Source organism: Trachurus japonicus, chromosome 1 (genome assembly GCF_045865225.1).
Source record: "Trachurus japonicus isolate A0001 chromosome 1, Traja_1.0".
NCBI classification, from domain to species: domain Eukaryota; kingdom Metazoa; phylum Chordata; class Actinopteri; order Carangiformes; family Carangidae; genus Trachurus; species Trachurus japonicus.
Window position 1 is genome coordinate 3,789,086 of NC_140907.1, and position 21,625 is coordinate 3,810,710.

General features: G+C 42.1%; 1 protein-coding gene across 1 annotated transcript in view; it reads left to right on the forward strand.

The window, feature by feature from the left end:
- Nucleotides 1-20,534, forward strand: part of cnnm2b (cyclin and CBS domain divalent metal cation transport mediator 2b) — a 46,506-nt gene extending 25,972 nt beyond the window's left edge. The window contains exons 2-8 of the mRNA XM_085787797.1: nucleotides 7,231-7,374; nucleotides 8,949-9,086; nucleotides 12,246-12,415; nucleotides 13,742-13,835; nucleotides 15,012-15,074; nucleotides 17,853-18,031; nucleotides 20,207-20,534. Of these exons, the coding sequence (XP_085643923.1) occupies nucleotides 7,231-7,374; nucleotides 8,949-9,086; nucleotides 12,246-12,415; nucleotides 13,742-13,835; nucleotides 15,012-15,074; nucleotides 17,853-18,031; nucleotides 20,207-20,491 (1,073 nt within the window). The 3' untranslated portion in view covers nucleotides 20,492-20,534. The remainder of the gene's footprint in view (nucleotides 1-7,230; nucleotides 7,375-8,948; nucleotides 9,087-12,245; nucleotides 12,416-13,741; nucleotides 13,836-15,011; nucleotides 15,075-17,852; nucleotides 18,032-20,206) is intronic.
- The last annotated feature ends 1,091 nt before the right edge of the window (nucleotides 20,535-21,625 follow it).

The following is a 21,625-nucleotide window of genomic DNA, read 5'->3' on the forward strand; positions in this document are numbered from 1 at the left end:
TGTGTGTGTGTGTGTTTGTCTTGACTTCAATTATAAATGGAAACTGAAACAGCCATTTACAGGGCTAATGACACGGCCATTGTCCGCAGAAATGTTTTAGAAATGCATACAAGAGCCTTTTAATGACTGAAGCCTTCCAGTTCTTGACCAAGAAAACACGCTGCTTTAATGGATGAAATTGAAAGTGAATTGACCCCCAACCCTGATGTGTGCAGTGTGCCTGTGTGCTGGACTACCCAGCATGCATTCAGTCTCAGCCCAGCTAGACGGCCCCAGATGTCAGGCAGCAGTGGTGGCTTATAGGACCCCAGACGACTGGTCTTCACAAGGACACGCTCTCCCTGAGGCCCGCTGCCAAGTTCCAGGCTCCAGAGGGTCCAGAGGGTCAGCCTCCCCACTCTACCTCCAAACCCCCCCGCCCCCCCTTGCAAAAACCACTGCCATAACAGCAGCTAAGGAGCTATGAATAAACAGGCTGTCATTGTCTCGTAATATATTTATGGAAGACAGAAGCTGCATTTTTTCTGTCGCTTGTGTGGTATTTTGTCTTTGTGGGAAACTGGGAAACTATGCACTCATCTTGTGGGACAGCGAGACAAAACGTTTGGATAGGAGCTACTGTGTGAAAGACGGGTGTGTGTGTGTGTGTGTGTGTGTGTGTGTGTGTGTGTGTGTGTGTGTGTGTGTGTGTGTGTCTGCAACATTTAGAAAGACAGAAGTAGACTTACCCAGATAAAATTAAAACAATATTTCCAGAAGAGGAGTTTACATGCCTACATAATTTGTTTCCTTCATCTTTGTTTATATAAAATAGTCTCACATGAAACTAACATCATATTAGAAGAATGGTTGAGGTCAGTTTTGGACTTAAAAATGTCTTGTCACTTCAGACAAAAACAAATAAATGTGGTGTGATGAGATCAGAAAGGAATCCAGATCTATCTAAACAACCATGAAACATTAGTGTTTTTTAAAGTCCAATTTTTTCTGCACAGCTCTCAACACTCTTTACTTCACCCACTAGAAACTAAACTATGATCCATATAGTTGCATATATTTCACTATCCACAATAACTTGACCAATATCTATAAATAAACAAAAGAATATTCAGAGCATAAATAATTGATGAAATAAATTACAGACTATAATTTGTATTTTATTGAAAGAGAATCTGGCTGTCAGTCTCTGACTGTGAGCTTGTGGCCATCAAATGCTTACTCACCTGTCAAAGCGGACCCACTCTCATGCAGAAGTTAAAGCGTTAATCAAATTTAAACTATTTAGTTATAAAGAAATTTCACGGAGGACATTTGCAGGCTGTAAACATGTTTATTTCTAGTGTAAGGTTGGACATGTTACATTGGAGTCTACAGGGATTTAATTACTTCTGGAACCAACCTCTAAGCAGCCACCCAAAAAAAGTGCTGTTTTTGGTACTTATACTTTGGCTTCATTTATGAACCAAAAGAACAAAGGTGACCAGTTGAAAATTGGAGCTCAAGGTTCTAGGTGAAAAATGAGATCGCCAAAGAAACAGGGTTGATTGTACATTTCATGGCAGTCATCCAGACATTTTACTCTGGACTAAGAACACCAACTCCATGGGGGTGTCACTCTGCTGAGTAATCACCAGTCGTCAATCATCAGTAATCCGGATTCATCATCTGGACTGGTAGTCATGAATGTTCCAGACTTGCAGAGGATGTGAATGTATTTCACAGATTAGATCACACATTTGATCTGCTGGTGGCATTAGATGAAAAATTGGAGGATCTTCAAGTCGACTCGTCAGGATTCTGCACAAAATTTTTGGCAATCCAAAATTTTCATTGTGGAACAAAGTATTCGACCACCAACGTGGTCTTTTCTGTAGCCACAGCTCTGGTGTGGCAAAATCTTAAGGCTCTAGTTTTGCAGACCAGGCGTAAGCACAGTGCCGCACAGGTGTGCTGCGTCAACGGGGTGTGTCTAGGCCACTTTGCAAGTTTCGTGCGCCACGCACCCTGGCACAAATCCTCCTCTCCGTCCCTCCTACCGGCGCAAGTGGGAAAGAGGGAGTGTAGAAGGCGTGAGTGGGTTTAACACAGCAGAGTCAGATCTTCACCAATCAAATGATTCTCCCTGGAGGAAACTGATGTCCGAGGTCACAGTGGACGGATATATGGGTCCATGCCTATGTTCCCACAGCCCTATGTTCCCACAGTTCTAAGATTTTTCTCAAAATTAGGCCCTATGTTCCCACTGGACTCTCTCTACCTATCGGACTCTATCTATCTGGCCTGTCTAGCCTCTACCGGGTCTTTTTACTAAACTTAACCAACTCTTTTCTTCATTGCCTAAACCCAACTAACAAAAGTTAGAAATGTGGGAACATAAGGCTGTGGGAACATAGGAATGACCCCGAATATATGGTAACGCAAACAGACCTTCACGGACTAATGAAGCAAAAATAGTCTGGGAGAAAGTTAATAATATTGTTAATCAGGTAAAAAATAAACTGAGATGATAAACAAATACCATGCGTAATGGAGATGAAATCAGAAGCAGTTGTGCGTAAAGGACACATCGCCAAGCTCCGCATCCTGGCCCTTGTTGGCGAGCGTCTATTTTTCTCTTTTCTTTTGAATTTTCTGAGATGAGAGATGCCGAATATATACTCACTATCTGATGACGAGGCTGGTTGCAGTGGCATGTTCAGGGAGTGGCCTTGGGTGGCACAGGCCACCCTTAAAATCTGATTGGCCACCCCAGGTGCCAAACCAAAATATGATGGGGTATATGCCCATGTCAGAGGGTTTTTATACATTTTAACTTGGCTTTTGTAAAGTTTTTCCTTTTGTTTTTTCAAGAACAAAATATTTAGGTTTTCTATCACAATGGGCTCTATGCACAGCTCCACTACTTCCTGAACTTAATGCTGCTCCTTTGTTTCCTGTCTTACATTATTGGACAAACTGATTAATCCAGGTGTGTCTGAGTAGTCACAACGGTCACATGAGTACGTAATGTGTGCGCACAGACGCTCATGCTCACGCTTCATGCCAACCCACCATAAGTCAGTGCCCCACTTGGGCCACCCCTATCAAAAATGTCTGGACACACCCCTGGCTGGTTGTGGATGTGAACTTTTTAGTTTGCATCACAGTTTCAGGTGTGTTAGTTCAGTCAGGTTGAGTTTCCATGACGCGTGACAAATGCCTTTGATCTGACATCAGATGTGAAGGGACAATCAATATAGATATACATTTATGCTGATTCAGTTACATTAAATACCCATTGAGTGCCAACCACGTAATTTCTTGTTTTTCGTTCCCATGCGTTGATTGCCAAAAACGTAATTTTACGTTTTTTGCCTTTTTTTTTAAATTATGAAAATAGACACTTTAACACACCTTTATGTGTAAATTTGGGGACTCTACGACGAGTAGAACTGAAATAGATGATGATCAAAAACTCATGACAGCTCATGATCTGGAAGTTTTCATCATAACTCGGCTTTTGCAAACCGAGTTATGCATGTGGATGCATAACTTTCTAGAAAAAAAGTAGGGATTTTAGTGAAAACCAGCCATGTTTAGCTTGAGTTTTCTCAGGAATAGAGGCACGTAGAAACAAACGGTTTGTGGCCATTTGAAGCAGAAAGTTTCACCTTTCAAATGAGCCACAGTACTGTATGTGTTGGTGGCAATAATATAGAATATGCTGTGGCTCTGCAAAAATCGTCAAAAATGGACTCTAAATTGCCGGTACACTTGACTAAAACTTTGGAAAGGAGCGCGACACTCAATGAGTTAAATAGTGGTTGTTGTGATTATTTATTGCATTGAAATGTACGATTTTCCATTTGCCGTCATTTCCATGGAATTTGTGAAATTTCTGTCTCCTTACATCGCAGCCCATGGGACAGACTCTAGAATAAACACTAACTAAACTTTGCATAAACATACTTTTCTGTGTCATTGCAATAGTTTCCCATTTGGTTCCTCCTCGTGTCATTCTTTTTTTACTGGTGACTTATGTGGCCTCTGTTAATAAAGCTCTTACAATGGGTCATCTCTAATAGTTCCCCAGCTAACGGAGGTGATGGAAAGTGATCTTGAAGTAGACAAACATCCTGATGGGATTAGTTTAACTTCTCAAACAAATGCCTTGTGCGGTTAAGATTGTGTTCAGCGTATGTGTGCACATAGCCGCTTTAAGAGCAGAACAGATTGTGTGTGATCTTTTCTGCCTCCTATCAGCTGGCTTACATAAAGGTCAGAGGTCGGGCCTCATTTTGTGTCAGAAAGGTGAGGTTATGTTGACACATATTCTGGTTCACTTCCTCTGATGAAACCAAACCCGACATTCCTACATCTGCAAGGTGGACACAATAAGCAAAATAAAAATAACTAAAGAAATCCCACACGTGGTGTTTAAATAAATCAATGCAATGCTCACTTTTTTGTTGAGGCTGTAGCTTTTGGTGTTGCTGGACTACTACAGATGTTGTATGTTAATGTTTCTGTAGGAGGTTGAAAGAACATGATACGTCAGATTAAATGTGCTAACATGAAAGACATGGATGGTTTCTTTTAGATGAATAAGCCAATAAGCTGTTCATCATTCATTTTAAAAAATAGCTTTATCTGCTTTCCTGATAGCATTAGCTCGTTCTTTCTTTCTTTCTTTCTTCCTTTCTTTCTTAAGCTGAATCAAAAGAGGCACCGGACCTCTTTCATTAAACTATGCAAGTTAAGACAGTGTGCAGGAGTCTCCTTTAATTCAGTTTTATGACCACAATGGTCTTCTCCAACGCACCTTTCTGCCTTTGGAGGTGTGCATAAGCATTTGGTGGTTTATTTCTTAAACAGAATTAACAAATGTATTAATGAGAAGACTTTGTTACCTCCGGACGGAGCCAGGCTAGTTGTTCTCTGGCACTATGGTCAGTCAGCTACTGACTTTAGGTCCTCATCCAACTCTTGGCAAGAAAGAAGTACATGATTCATGATTTGTAAAGAATAAAATAAAATCAGACCACTCTTCAGCAATAACAGTTAAGGAAACACCATTCGCTTATACAGTACGCAAAGAGTTGTCCACAGCAGTGGAAAGCAACACTGCAACCAGGGCCGTTGGTAGGAATTCTGGGCCCCTGAAAGAATACTAAAGTGGGCCCCCTATCCCCTGACTCTCCACTTTTTTTCTTACTATGTATGTATCATTTTTTATTTAGCCTACTTTGTTTTGATGCTAATGCAGCATTACCATGAGTATTAGGCAGGGTCTTGTGCAGAATAATTCAGTCATACAAAGATTAGACTGCTGGGGTTTTCTGTGGGCCCTACTGGGCGCTGGGCCCCTAGAATTATCATCACCTTTCTCCCCTATACAACGGCCCTGACTGCAACACGTTACTGTAGCTCCTGTTTCTTCAACTGAAGTTAGCATGCTAACCAGCTAGCTTTTGTTTTGTCACTTTCCAATATCAACTCACAGGATGCTTGGATGATAGAGACAACAATGGCCCAAGCTCTCGTCAAACAACAATCACCTCCACCAAAAAGCTTCTTTAAATGACAAGGAACACAAAGGCTATGTATGTGTACAGACTGCAGTGTAAGCTGGTACAGAGAGTTTGTGAAACACAAAAACAAATCATCTGGATTTTCATGTTCACACGTGGAAGGGTACGACAACATGACGGTGGACAGACCCACAGCTGTTTGAGAGCTGTGTTCAGAGACCAGATGTGAATGCAGTGGATGCCATTAAAAAGAGGGAAGTGAGCATTGATCTGTTTGACTCTGCTGTGCTGGCTGCTCCATTCACCATCCCCTTCCCCTCCCAGGGCAGTTTAGAGTAATTGCTTGCTCAAGGACTTCAGAGTCCTGATTGCTTTAACCCACTATGGCTCCATTTGTGTTTGTCCTAGTTAAACCTAACCCCGCAGTAATAAAGCAATGTGCTGAAGATGTCGACATATTTATAAAAATAAGCCGATTCCACTCTTGAAAGTAGACTTGGATCCTTCCTGCCAGTTTCAGACTCTCAACATCACAGGATGTCCGTGTTTACATTATTAACACTTCCATCTGGGGATCTTCCCCTTTGTAACCTGAGTGTATTTGTTGAAAGCATCGTCAGCTCTGCATCTATCGCTCACAGCCCTCTCACGTTCAGACTCCGGGGCTCTGTCTGTCCGCTGCACATCAGTGTGCTGTCATAGTGTTGTGTGGAAGCAGTGCAGAGCTGCAGTGCAATAAAACACTCCAGCCCAGGACTGCTTTGCTTTCAGCCTGTGCTTGTCTGCACCAAAGCAGCCAGTGTTAACTGAAACAGCGTCCAAGCACCGGCTCTGTCATGTACCTGTGTTCTCCAAAAATAACCACACACGCACACACTAACTCTCATGCAGCCGTACACCCATGGACTCTGGCACACGTACGTGCACACGTACGCACAAGCACACTGATGTCCTCCATTATTTACACCCAGGTGTATCTGCATGCAAACGGCCTATTTCGAGACAATCTGATCACACAGCGGAGGCTTCGCCTGGTCTGTTCCTTCGCTCGGTGAGAATATCGCCGGGGCGGAATGGAAACTTCATTTTGCAGGGGCTAATATTAGCCTGGGCCTCTGGAAAATTCCTTTTAAATGATCACAAGCTGAGAAAAGGCAAAGAATTTGTTTAGTGTTTTGCCTGACAGTATTCTCTGCATACACACAGTTTGTTTCTTTTTTTCTTTTTTTTTCAGATGGTACAGCACACAGGAGGGTCCTGGGAACACAGATGTGGAGGGAGGGAGGGAGGGAGGGAGGGTGATGGGGGCTCGTATGATGAAATATAGGGCTGTTTGACTGTCACTCTGTCTGTCTGAGTTTCTGCTGGCACTTGAACACTTCAAACTACCATGTTCTGCATCCCTGCTCATTTAACCGATAAGGAGATCAGATTATTGTGTCCCCTGCTCTGTTTGTGATTTGAAATGCAATTTACGCTGCAGCCTCTGTCATAACAGCCACCACTCAGTCTCACATGAGTGATTTTACCCTTTTTATTTTATGAAATATAATAGTTTTTTGTTTATAGATGGAAAAACCTGTGTGTGTCCCTGCCTGTTTGCCCCCATCACTGCCTGATGTATATTTAACTCTGTTATCATTATATGACTCTAACTTTATCACCTGTGTTTGTGTATCGGCGTGTGTGTGTGTGTGTGTGTGTGTGTGTGTTTTCCTAGGAAAGTCCCACCTGGCCATAGTTCAGAGGGTAAACAATGAGGGTGAGGGAGACCCTTTCTATGAGGTTCTGGGCATCGTCACACTGGAGGATGTGATAGAAGAAATCATCAAGTCGGAGATCCTGGACGAGACTGACTTGTACAGTAAGTTTCCCTCTGGAGGCTCAGACTTGTTTGAGTTTAAGACTTGAAGGTGTCGTGAGCCCGTCAAAGTAAAAAATCCACTGATCCAATTCCTGTGGTTGAGCTCTGTGTATTAGCTCTCTTACATCACAGTGACTTCTTAAAGCAATTTAATGTTGCTCAAACTCATGGAGCATTATATATATACTGGTTAACTTGCAGAGGGTGTCAAATAAGCAGCGCTTTAATTTCAAACACACGTCCACAGCAGATCTTTACATGTCAGTATAACGCTTCTTGAGAAGTTACTTTTTATTCCTAAGAGAGCTTGATTATGTACTCAAACTCTCACTCAGGATATAATTGGCTGTGAGTCCCTGATGCTGACTGGATTTATATACATTCAGCCCTCAAGGTAGAAAAGCAGCATCTCCATCTTCAATACTTTGATGCATTTCAGTTCAGGCCATGAGTTTATCATTTTTAGGAGCAAGGCCATTAAACCTTCAGTGTCACAATAAGAATTTTTAGAGCACAAAGGCCTTTGGGTGTTGTACCTGCAAATAAATAACTTATGTTGCTGATAATGACACAAATAACATTTCTCAATATAAATAAAATATATATATTTTTTAATGTATCAGTTTCAGAATCTATAATTATTGGTTAAAATAACTGAATCACATCATCTATTCACCATTCTGCCAAAACCCAAATATTTTTTGGTAAAATCATGCCACAATATATCCTGACAATAAAAGGCAAAAGGCGACATGAAGCTGAAAACTTTGCAGAATCTGAGACATTGTGAATTCTGAGAGGTACAAATATTTGTTTATATATATATATATTTATATATAGCGACCAAAATTGTTAGATTAAACTTAGTCATGTTGATTTTAACTAAGTATTTATGTTTGTACCCAGAGGTGCAGGATGGGTTAACAGAGATGTTTTACATGAAAAGAAATGAGAGGGACTTTAATGTGTAAATGTGTGATTAGTTTAGTAGTACTCAGTGGGATTAAGTGTAAGAACATCCTTGTCCTTCTTCACAGAGTCACTGCAACTAAGTTCAGACTCTTGAGGGCAGCTCATTTTTTTATTATCAGTTTTATTCCTTGAAGAAAAAAAGTTAGTTGTGTAGTTTTCTACTTAAATTTCTCTATGGGGAATGAATTACCTTTTTTTTTTTTTTTTTTTTTTTAGAGTAAACTTTGTTCATTCTGACAGTTTGACACCAAACTCAAACTGACTGTACTGTTACAACCGTAATGGTATCGGTAGGGCCTGCAGACATGGAGTACGTGCCAGTCTATTTGTTGCCCTAATACATATGGCTTTAAGTAATGCTAAGAATGTGGTAAGCTAACAATGTAGCCCCCTATAGCTCTCCTTTAGTTCTGAGAAGGACGCCACAGCTACGTTTCTGGAAAAAGCAATAAGCTTTGGGTAACTCAAGTTTAGTCACCCTATGACCCGGGACGAGTAGCTCAGTGTCTGTGCAGTGGTAGCTACGGATTGACCTTTTTTCTGTTGTAGCAAAAGTTGAAGTTTGTATCTCAGCCTCAACTTTACATTTTTTCCCTCCACAGCTGACAACAAGACGAAGAAGAAAATCACCCATCGGGAAAGGAAGCAGGATTTCTCGGCCTTCAAGCCGACCGACAATGAAATGAAGGTTAAAATATCACCTCAGCTTCTGCTGGCTACCCTGCGTTTCCTAGCAACAGGCAAGTGGGCTGCGTTGCTGCTTGACTTCCCCCAGTGTGCCCTCAGCCCCTCACTGTGGGGAAAGTGTGTGTGTGTGTGTGTGTGTGTGTGTGTATGTGTGTGTGAGCTGTTTGTGTGTGCATGTGCCCGTATGGGCTTTTTTGGGCAAGTGGGTGTAGGGGGGCGAGTATGTGTGTAGAATGAGTATCTGTTGTGTGTGTGTGGTTGTGTGTGTTTGTGTAAGTTGTGTGAGGACTCACAACAAGAGTGTTGGTATGCTTGTGTGTGTTTGCGAAGAGGTGGAAGGGCCTTTCGGGAGCGCGGCACGGGATGTCTGTGCACGAAAAAAAAAAAAAAGGCAGCCGTCTATTTGCTTGCATGTCATGCATTGAAGGTTACATGTTGAGTCACAGCTTTAAAAACACCACCCTGTTTGCTTACACTCGTTCCTCAGTGACATCACGGCCGGCATTTTTGGCCTATGATCGGGGTTCTCACACATGTCGACATAGTTAGTGTAAAATGTGAAATATTTCACCCGCTTTCCCGAGGGAAGTGGATTTCTGAACAGGCAGAAGAATATCCCAGTATTACTACAGCAGCAGCAGCAGCAGCAGCAGCAGCGGTTGACCATGTCTCACTGCAGTTGGATTTGCTTTAGAACTTTGACCTAGCAGCTAAGCGTTGATTAAGTTCCTCTAAAGACTATTAGGGAGTTTAGTTCCTGGTGGTGGAGCCAGCAGCCAGCTGACACATATCACCGCCGCTGAATTGAAGGAGCTGATTGGCCCATTAGGTGGTTGAAGCAGACCAGTCATGATTAGGACACATCTTTTAAAAGTCTCAAATGAGTTTTCAGTTTGTGCAGTATGAGCACAGAGGTTTGTGCGCGACTGAAAGTGTGGCGGCAACTTTAGGTCAGGAAAAACTTCACAAATAAAACAAAAAGAAAGGAGGAGAGATCATCATCTATACCAGTGTTTCTCAACCTTGGGGTCGGGACCCCATGTGGGGTCACCTGGAATTCAAATGGGGTCCCCTGAAATGTCCAGTAGCTAATTGATAAAACAAAATGACTGATAAAAAATATTGTTTTAACTTATTATTATTTTTTTAATGATGATTAAACCACACACAATCTTAAACAACTGTTTTCTATACTTTAACTTTCTCAAATATAAAGTGAGCATCTTGATTGATGGCCACGATCACATGGGGTCGCCAGAAATTTGTGATCTCAAAATGGGGTCACGAGCCAAAAAAGGTTGAGAACCACTGATCTATACAAAGAGTGGACAGATATAACAATAACAAAGTTTCAGTTAGGAGAAACATGTTAGTCCAAGTGTGGGAATATGTTTGTGTTGTGTTTTTATCCTAAACTGCTCACACTTTTGTCTTTGAGGCTTCTATGAAGGTTTATTGTTCACTAGAGGTGTGCGTTTGTGAAATATTATAATTGGAATAATCTCCACCTTCATTATTAACCTTCATCAATTCATCATTAAAGGTATAATATGTAGGAATTCCCCCCATCTAGCGGTGCGGTTGCATAACAGAACATATTCTTGATGTTGCATTCACCTGAAATTGGGCAGACGTCAGACAGACAACAGACGCTGCATGTAACAGGATAAACAAGCGTCTATGTAAACAAGTGGGACGCCAGCACGAGGCAAAACAATACAGGCATGACAATATGTTGTCATGGTGATGTCGTATTATTTACCTGACCCACGTTTTACCATCTTTCTCTCGTGGAGTAAAATGACATCCGGTTGGTTTGTCGACGGCCGTCTGCCTGACTGCACCTGAATGCAACACCAGTGCCTCCGTCCTTCCTCACACTACACAGTGGTGACAGTTTTAACAGGCGCTACCTGGAAAACTTTCTCCCCGAGCCGACAGCTCCGCTGAGTTTCCGTGGTTACCTATGGTCACGCTGCCACTCAACGTAAAAAATGGCGATGCAACATGGCCGCCTCGGTTCGGTGCGTCGCCCACTTATGTATTTGTAACGACTTGTAACAACTCATTCTAAGGTACCAGAAAGCTTTCATTTGTATGTGGGTGTGATTCCACTTCAGTGAAATACGTATTTATGAAAGACATATTTGATTTTTGCTAATAAAAAGCCAAATAAGTTACATACAGTACTGGGGCTTTAATCTTCACTATTCCTCATTCATATGCAGTGTGTTTTTTGGGCAGAGGAATTCACCTTCACAGAGTTTCAAAGCTTGAACACAGAGCTGGCTTCAGCAGCAGTGTCTCCAGCGGTCTGAAACAGAAGATATTAATATAAGACAACAGCTGTCAACAAGGTTTAATCAGAGCACTAACAGACATTAGGAGTGACTGATTTAATAACAAGTCAGATGCAATAAAACAGCCCAAGTGAAGTGCTGCATGGCTGAGATGGGAGTCAGTCAAGTGATATTAGTGAGGGGAGTGGGATGATTTTTCTTAGCAACTGAAGTGGAGCTATAACTGTATAAAGCCAAAATAAAATATGCCCAAAAAGGGGCAAAAATGAATCAGAAAATAAAAAATCTAAGTAAAAGGAAAGATGTCAAAACTCCCACTGAACTGGCAACTCATGATGTTATTGGTATGATGAGCAAAATAGTATTACTTGACAGTAAGATTACTTTTTGCAACATATGTGAAGTACTGTAACATAAATTCAAACTGGTGTTTTTCCCTCGAGTCAGACCGTCTCTACATCACTCATAGGTTTTGTTCATATGACTCATGTGACGACTTCAAAACAAATGTACAAGTGGTTTGTTTAGTATTTTGGTCCAGAAATGTCTGATAAGTATGTAACTAAGTAAAGTAAAGTGAAATATTCTTTGAACAAAAGTAATTTATTCTTGCCCATAAAGTTGGAATGATATTGTTTTCAGACACATTGCTCTTTTTTATTCCTATTATCGAGAACAAGTCACATTGTCACAGTCATTTCATGAGAAGAGGTAAAAAAATATTTGATTCCAACTTTACTGGCAATAGTGAAAAAAAAAGAAAAAGAAAATCTGTCATATCCAGCTTTTCTCTGTATAAGAACCACTGATCAATATGAAACTAAAAGTCACCAGTTTTGATCATTAGTACTACACCCTCACACTGTGAACTTGATGTTTTTTCACACTCCCTCTCTCTCTCTCTCTCCTCAGAGGTGGAGCCGTTTGCTCCTGTGCAAATGTCAGAAAAGATTCTGCTGCGCTTGTTGAAGCATCCGAACGTCATCCAGGAGCTGAAATATGATGAGAAGAACAAGCGGGCGGCAGAGCACTACCTCTTCCACAGGAACAAGCCCGTGGATTACTTCATCCTCATCCTGCAGGTGCGTGGACATGATGAGGTGCAAACACAAATTTGCTCCAAACTGATATCTAAAAAATCAGGCACACTTCTGGACAGCGTTTAAAATGACTTCCAGACCCAGTAATAATAATATTTGTACCTTTTTCTCCTAAAATAGACAAAGAAGAGTGTGTTTTGTAGTTCATGTATGTTTTTTTGACACTACCACACCACATTTTGTTACACTTAGCACATTTTAGTGTGCCAACAAATTGCTGTAAGTACAAGTTGTTGTTTTCAGTAGTTTGTTATAGTCCCACAGGGGTCATGCATCCTAAAAAGGTATGCATGGTATGACTGTACTGGATTAAAACACGCTACAGTGCCGTAGATCCACAGCTCATTAGTAATACAAACGTCGGCTCTAAGAGATAACGCCACTTCAAAGCAGTTACATTGTGGTTAGTGCACAAAAAACATTGTAGCATGTGAAATGTGTTTCTAAGGTTTTCACAACAAATCACAACAGTCCAGTGTATTAGTGACAGCAGGGCTGTGCACATCCCTCTTCCTTCTCTCTCTTTGCAGACACCAAAAAGAAATCCTGCTATAGAGTTACCATTATTTATTCAAAAGAGGATCAAAACGGGCGCTGCTGACCTTCATGTAGCCTTACAGTTTGAAAACTGTAGTCCACTCCGTCTCTGGATGCGTTGCTACTCTACAGTCCCCCTCTTTAGTCTGAAGGAGACCATCACTATCGAGCTTTAGATCAAGGGAAGTCTCAAATCAGTGGCACTGAGGTGGAAACACTCCACAGAACTGGAAATATTACAAAACATAATTCTGACATTCACACGCTTTTGTATATTTCCCTCTATCAGCCCACTAAGTCGATATGCATAGTCCTTTCAGATCAAATGACGTGCAGTTTGGACAAGTGTGAGGTCACTGCCCTTGAGACCGGGCTTAGGAGCAGATTGGAAGCTATTAAACAGAGCACGGATTTTCTTCAAGTAGTAAAAAGGAGAGGAAAGAGGGAGGGGTGGATTTGTTCTAAACTCACGGGCAGGGTGAATAAATGTATTTGAGCAGGAAAAGAATCAAAAGATTTTGAAAAGGGCGAAGGAGGAATTGCAAAGCGCAAAGCTGTAGTGGAAATCCTCGACAGAAAAGACTGTAGAGAAACACACTGTAACTGACTCGATGAAGCACTAATGGCCCACGCTCAACATCCATGCATGTGTTTGGATGGATTAATAAATCATAAATCATGAGATGCAGTGGCTCTGTGAAGGAAGCTAAGCGGTCCACCTTGTTGTGTTGTGCAGATTTTGCAGATAACACTTGGTTGTTACTGTCACAGGGGAAAGTGGAAGTGGAGGCAGGAAAAGAAGGGATGAAGTTTGAAGCGGGGCCGTTCTCCTTCTATGGGATGATGGCTCTGACAGCCTCTCCAGGTAAGACCTCTGACCTCTGACCTCTGACCTCTGACACATCCTGTCTGTACTGTAATGCCATGTAACTTTTGAGCAAGTTGTTCAAATGCAGCTTTATGTCTCTGTAGCCGCCAAAACTTTGCTCACTCAGCTTCATACTCTTTGTCCACTCGTCAAGGTATTCTTTGATCGGACAGCTCCCGATTTAGATAATGATGTCATAAAATATTATTTTGTTTTGTAAAGTGTTTAAGATTTAAAAACAACTTAATATGTGACATAATATTTCACAGTAATCAGTGAAATGTTCCTCAAAGTTAATGATTAAAACGTTGCATAGTGATACATTGTATTAGCCCTTCAACTTAACTTCTAACTTCCAAAGTCTAGCTTAACCAATCACTATATTAAATACGCTATCCAGTTCCATAATAGTTACAGTTAAATACAGTATGTATCAAGTTGATGATGCTTTTAGCAGCTGCCGTCAGACTTTATTGCCATAAATTAGTGAAAGTCAAATACAATACAGTAAAATAATTTCAACTTTGTCCTAAATCCTGTGGGAAATGGACCTGCCCTGTTTTGCTGGTGCTAGTAACTAGGTTGTGTTACCAAGAGATCACAGATCAGTTTATAAGGCTCCTGAATTGCTTTTGGTGCATGTTTATGAACAACAGATGTGAGAGTGAAAAGGCCGTCCTGCGGTGACATCATGAGAAAGCGTCACCCAGTGATCCACTTCTGTCTGCTCAGTTCATTCATAAACTATAATACTATTCTCAGCAGCATTCCTCCACTGGCCTGGTTCACTCGGGTGGTGGGATCTGAGAGACACCTACTGGTGGAAGAGTAGAATGACTTCCCACAGTGTGTGTGCGTGTGTGTGTGTGTGTGTGTGTGTGTGTGTGTGTGTGTGTGTGTGTGTGTGTGTGTGCTCAGCATTTAAGATGGATCTGAATTCAATATAATGATTGTACATAATAAGCAGCAAATGATGTGTTTACATTAAATGAACCTCTCAGTAGAAGTCAACAGTACTAAAGACTGAATTATTTTTCAATGTGCTGATGCTTTTCCATCATTTGACCCAGAGTATTTACAGATTGTGGACATGTTTTTATTATTTTCCACCTTTAACAGACTTTTCTCTTTTCTCTTCCCTTCTTCGCTCCATCTCCTCTTCTCTCCCCCAAGTCCCTCTGTCGCTTTCTCGTACGTTTGTGGTCAGTAGAGCTGAATCGTTAGCAGGATCTCCAGGTACAGTGGACTATTCTGTCTCTTTACACACATACATACACAGTATGTCTTCACATCTAATGCCACACTAAAATCAGATATGCTGAATAATAATGTTGTTGTTGAATTTTAAAATGTTGTATAGTAGCAGTTTAAAGGGATACGCCAACTTTTTTTTTTCGTGTCTTGCCTCACTCCCGAGTCCATGACCAGCAGATAGACACCATCCTTTTGACTGTGCGTGCAGTAACAAGGGAGGTACGGGCAGAGCTGGCGCACCGCTAATTAGCTTAGCTCAAACACTGGAAGTGCATAGGTAGTGTTAGCCTGCCTCCTACCCGAGCCGAAATCAGCAGTCAGAAGCTGATTTCATTTTAGCTCTAAACTCTGTAAATATATCACTTTATCGACATTTCAAACATTTTTAGGTGAGAAAGTAGCCGTTTAGATCAGCAGTGTGTCGTTAATTTGTCTAAATACCAGCTGTTTACAATTTTGTTCGGAAGAATTCGGTGCTACTCAAGCTAGCCGTTGCGACCAACGCACTTCCGGTTACTTTCACAAAATAAAAACACCTGTTGCCCTTTACATACAGAAAACCATGACGATAGAATTAGTGCTTTTACTTTGAAATAGGAAGCTAACCTACCCTCGATGTAGCTAGCTTGAACCAAAATAAACCGTCTTTACTTGAACCCTTCGTTTTGACGAATCTCGCATTTGACCGCTCAAGAGTTTCTCTGATGACTTTAGGTGGAGGCAGGCTAACACTACCTATGTACTTCCAGCATTTGAGCTAAGCTAATTAGCGGTGCGCCAGCTCTGCCTGTATCTCCCTTGTTACTGCACGCACAGTTGAAAGGATGGTGTCTATCTGCTTGTCATGGACTCAGGAGTGAGGTAAGACATGAAAAAAAAAATGTTGGCGTATCCCTTTAAGCAGTAACCTAATACATGAGTGTCTTTTTGCCTTATGTGACTTTGTGGCTGAGACAGTGTTGGTATGTGCATTTCTGAGAGTCTGTTTTGACTTTGTTGCAACATGCTCTGTAAAGTCATGTGTGTGTAAGTGAAAGAGAAAGAGGGAGAGAGGAAAACAGATTCAGATGGAGACTTTAAGACCCTCATCCCCTGAGCCATTAGTCAAGTGGCTGAATGGTGTTGGAGACTGGAGGCCCCAGAGCGGACCCAGGCTCCGCCCCGCTCGCCCCTAACCTTTAACCCTCCGACTACATAAACAAGACCTACAGCTACAGCCCCCTGCCGGACACCACTGAGCGCACATACAAAGACACACACCCACACACATGTTCACACGCGCAGCCACATGTACACGGAGCGCACACACTCACCGCATAGCTACGGTCGGACATGCTGCCACAAACACAAACACACCCACATGTATCCGGAAATGCAGTTGAACAAATATGCCGCAACTGTCGGCGTGTGTTTTCTCATCCACACACATTTGAGTGTGTATCTGTGCGTAGGTAAAGGCATTATGTGTGTATCCTTGACACACGCTGCCATTTTTTTTTTTTTTTGTATTGACCTGGCCCCTGCGGCCCCTAGAAAGTGGAGTACTAATCCATAAGAGTTCACATGCCAGGTCTTTGGCCCACTGCGCTCGGCCCGCACACACGTACACACACGCTGTTTGTGCGTCTCACTCCCTATCACGCACACACATATTCCAACATGGGATTACATACATTCCAGGCGGCGTAGTAGCATTAGGCACGGCCAAGCCGTTTCCACTTTGTTGTGTGTGATTTTCAATAGGCTTCTTTAAGAAGTGGAAAACATAATCTGTCTTTAATTAAAAAATTACAACCAAAAAAAAAAACCACACAACACACACACTTACACTCACACATAAAAACAGAACAGGTTTTCTGTGTGGTGGCTCATAGAAGGAAGCCACATCATTGGAGACCACCGACTCATTACCTACTGGTTTAAACACCCCTAACCTAAAGCCTTATACAGAAATGAGATTTCCATACGGTGTCACAGCAAGCTTCTGTGCTAATATCTAACACTTGACCTGGAAAAATGTCACCAACACACAGGATCTTAAGAGCTGCCGGAGCTGCTGTGAAGCTCAGCTAAAGTCAGAGAGAAGTGAGTGTTAGAGCAGCTGCATCAAGAGAGTTTTACATCTGGAAAACATGCTCAGACATGAGAGTGATGATCAGCATCTCTCCAGACTAAACAACTGTATGGATCAATACCAAGTGTCATGTTATAACAGAGATTGTCAAATAGAAAATAATCACATACAGTCTCTCACTCCTGTTCTCAGGAAGGGCTTCTTTCTGTTTCCACCTGTGACATAATGACACATACACTATCTAACTTCTCTGTCATGTGCATGTGTGTGTGTGGAGATGACAGCTCTGGTGTAAGAGCAGCACAGAAACATGCATCACTTGCATGACCGTTGCATTTCACATTTCTTGGGAACAGGCAATGGTTGTAAAATGAAGTGAAAACATTGTGGGTGATTGACCAAAGCTTTGTGAAGGAAATGATTTTGGACAGTAATTCCTACCATGGCTTTTTAGGCACTATATACCACATATGTATATCAACATAATAGGGCTTCACTTCTCATTTATTAATGTTAATATCCTCTCAGTCTTCCCATAAAGAAACAACTCAGATAAACAATGATAGAACTGAATTGACTCAGACTAATTCTACACTTTAGAGATAAGAACTGAATAGGACAACATGTATGACTTTAGATCAGTCTGTCTTTTAAACGTCTTGTCCTGCTTTTTCTCCTTCTCACAGAAAATAAATCTCCTCCACGGCCGTTTGGACTCAACCACTCCGACTCTCTGAACAGGAGCGATCGCATAGACGCCATCACTCCGACGCTGGGCAGCAGCAACAACCAGCTCAACTCCTTCCTGCAGATCTACGTACCTGACTACTCAGTCAGAGCACGCTCAGACCTGCAGTTTATAAAGGTGAGGAAACATACAAGACAATAACTGAAAGTAATGTTAATTACTGACACTGATCATTTTGGGTTGTTAAATGATAGATCTTTGGACAGTAGAAAAACGGGAATTGTTACTATATGATACCAGGAAACAGACTAATTAAATTGATTTATTGATAAATTGATCTAAATTAAAGTAGTAACACAAAAGGAAACACAATTAAGTTCCCAGTTGAATTTCAAGCTAGAGACCAAAGTAGAGGCAAAAAACAGTATAATTGTGGACCAGATCCATTAGCTGGACACAAACATGGCTCCAAATGCATGCTGGATTTCTGCCAGATGTGTAAAATCTGAAAATGATTGTTGTGCGTTTTGTTCAGCTGCTCCTAAAAGACAGTTATTTAGGTTTAAAGAGGAATCTACAGGACGGGTAAAACAAGGACAGCTTGTTTTAACCAAATTGTTGTGGCACAAGTAGAGTACTCTGGCTGAGGCCTTGTATCCCCATTTAACTTTAAAGGGATAGTTCAACATTTTGGCAAATTGGTCCATTGCCATGATAACAGAACGTTACGAGACGGAGTTGTTTTCGAGGTAAATGTAGAGACTGCTTGCCGAAAAACTGCCCCCGACGGGAACGTGCATCAGTAGTTTTGCATGAATTTACCTAGAAAACAACTCCATCTCTTAATGCTCCGTTATTATCTCATAGCGTGGTGAATGTGCAGGTCACAACTTGTCCACCAGAGCGTTTTGGAGTTGTTGGATTGTGTATTTGATGAGTTTGATGAGGGAAACCAAGAAATCCCATGAGCCTCCGTAGTGTAGCTCTGAGCAGCTCGCGACTCTGCTCTGCCGTTCTAAAAATAGCTTGCACCGACAATTAAAGGTAACGAACCTACTGCTATGACTATAGGGATTATGGCAATGGGCCAATTTGCCAGATCCCTTTAAAGGAAATACAATTAAGTTCCCAGGTGAATTTCGAGCTAGAGACCAAAGTGGAGGCAAAAAAAGAGAAAATTGTGGACCAAATCCATTAGCTAGACACAAACATGGCTCCAAATGCATGCTGGATTTCTGCCAGATGTGTAAAATCAGAAAATTATTGTTGTGCATTTTGTTCAGCTGCTCCTAAAAGACAGTTAGAGGAATCTACAGGACGGGTAAAACAAGGACAGCTTGTTTTAACCAAATTGTTGTGGCACAACTAGAGTACTCTGCTCAGATAAATATGATTGGGCAAGGATGTTAAGAGCTTTAAAAACAAACATTAAAAGTTTAAAATCAATTCTATAAAGGACAGGAAGCCAATGAAGTGAAGGGAGAACAGCACACGTCTATTAGTGTTGGTTAAAAGACGGGCAGCAGCGTTTTGCACGTTGTAGGAGACGCCAACATAAAGTGCATTGCAGTAGTCTAACCTTGAACTTATTAGGTCATGGATGGCTTTCTCAAGGTTGTGACGGCTTAACATCATCAAAGGGATAGTTCACCCAAAATTGAAATTTCACTCATTATCTACTCACCCTCATGTGGACTAAGGGCTGGGAGAAGTTTCAGAGTCCTCTGTGGCTTCTCTGAGTTACAGGGGCTCTCGGCGTAGCAGTGCATGTCCATATAACGGTTGCAAATGGATACCAACTGTCTTCGTAACAAAAAGACACACCAAAAAACATCCAAATACCTCCATGCTGCTCGTATGTAATGTCCGTCTTGTATTGAAGCCCTGAAATGCGAAATTGTCCCGAAAAAAATTAAATAAGTCTATATTTCAAGCGGAAGCTTCTCGAAGCTCCTCTTCCCGGTTCGTCAAATTTGGACGAACTGGGAAGAGGACAGACCCTGGTTTGTCCAAATGCTTCCGCTACAAAACAAGCTTGAAATATAGACTTATTTAATTTTTTTCGGGACAATTTCGCATTTCAGGGCTTCAATACAAGACGGACATTACATACGAGCAGCATGGAGGTATTTGGATGTTTTTTGGTGTGTCTTTTTGTTACGAAGACAGTTGGTATCCATTTGCAACCGTTATATGGACATGCACTGCTACGCTGAGACCCCCTGTAACTCAGAGAAGCCACGGAGGACTGAAATTTCAATTTTGGGTGAACTATCCCTTTAACTCTAGCCAGAAGACGTAACTGCATCAAACCTCTGTTTACAGCTCTACACTATCCTCATTGTTTCCTAGGTAACGCGCCAACAGTACCAGAACGCCGTGATGGCGTCACGGATGGACAAGACGCCCCAGTCCACGGACAGCGAGTTCACCAAGATCGAGCTGACGCTGACGGAGCTCCACGACGGGGTGGAGACGCCGGCCGTGGTCACGGGAACGGCCGGCGTCACCACCAGCACCATCCCGGCCGTGGCCATCGCCGTGGCCAACGAGACATCTCACCTGCTCAACCAGCAGCAGAACTGTGTGGGCCTCAGCAGGAGCAACCACAGCGCCCACAACGAGGGACCCATCTAGCCCCCCACTGAGCCCGGTGGAGACCCAGACCCTCCACCCTGTCTCGTGGCATAGATGGAGATGAGGGAAAGTGATGGGGGGAAGTGGAGGCGGGTGGAGTGAGGGTTCTGCTCCAACCAGTAGCCCCCAGTCAGTCAGTCAGTCAGTCAGTCAGTCAGTCAGTCAGTCAGTCAGTGGGGAGAGACGGGTGCCGCGTCACCTTGAACGCCGCCCAACTGAACGCTGTCAGAACCCTGCTGTTCTACATCCTCTACACCGGAGGCTGCACGCGGACAGAACCTGTGACTGAGCTTCTTTTTTGGGACAATCTGACACTTTCATAGCGGTGACCTGGACCAGAGGACGACAGAGTGCATGCAAACCCCGCCCCAGACCCTACACACACACACAACACAACATAACACAACATAACACAATAGTCGCTGTACTTTCTCCTCAGGCCAAAGACTTTGGTCCCAACCTTTCTTACACTGGACACAGACGGTTTTTGCACACAGACATACAAACACACACACACATAAATGCAATCCACCCACCTGTGCATCTTTCAGGGAGGCTCAGTCGACTGTTGATGCCATCAGCGAGGACTCAAACCCAAACACGCAGAGAGCAACGGTTAGTCAAAGACTGCACCAAAAACCGCTTTGAAATAAACCGTTAAACCACGAACCAAGAATGTTTTCCTGTATTTATTTATTTTATAATATTGTATGTATATATGTACGCGTGGAGACATGATATGACGTAAACTGGCATACGAGCATGCACAAGCATGTACACAGAGGTGTGTGTGGGGCACACGTGTCATATCAAAAAAGGACATGCTACATATATGGAGATGAACATCCATTCATGTATATTAGGAGGGGAGGGTCTTTTACAGATACAGTATGTATATTACAGATCTTCTTATTTTTACTATTATCCTAAATCAGGCTTATGGTACACTATCTTTTTCACCTTAAAAAAATCACACTATTGCCTTTAAGAGAAATCATATAATTAATTATTTTAACAAAGTGCAATGAAGAGAAATGTATTTAAGAGATGATTATGAATAAGAAAAATCACTGTATTATAAATTGACAGATATATTTGTATGTATGTACTGTATGTATATGTCTATTTGTTTTT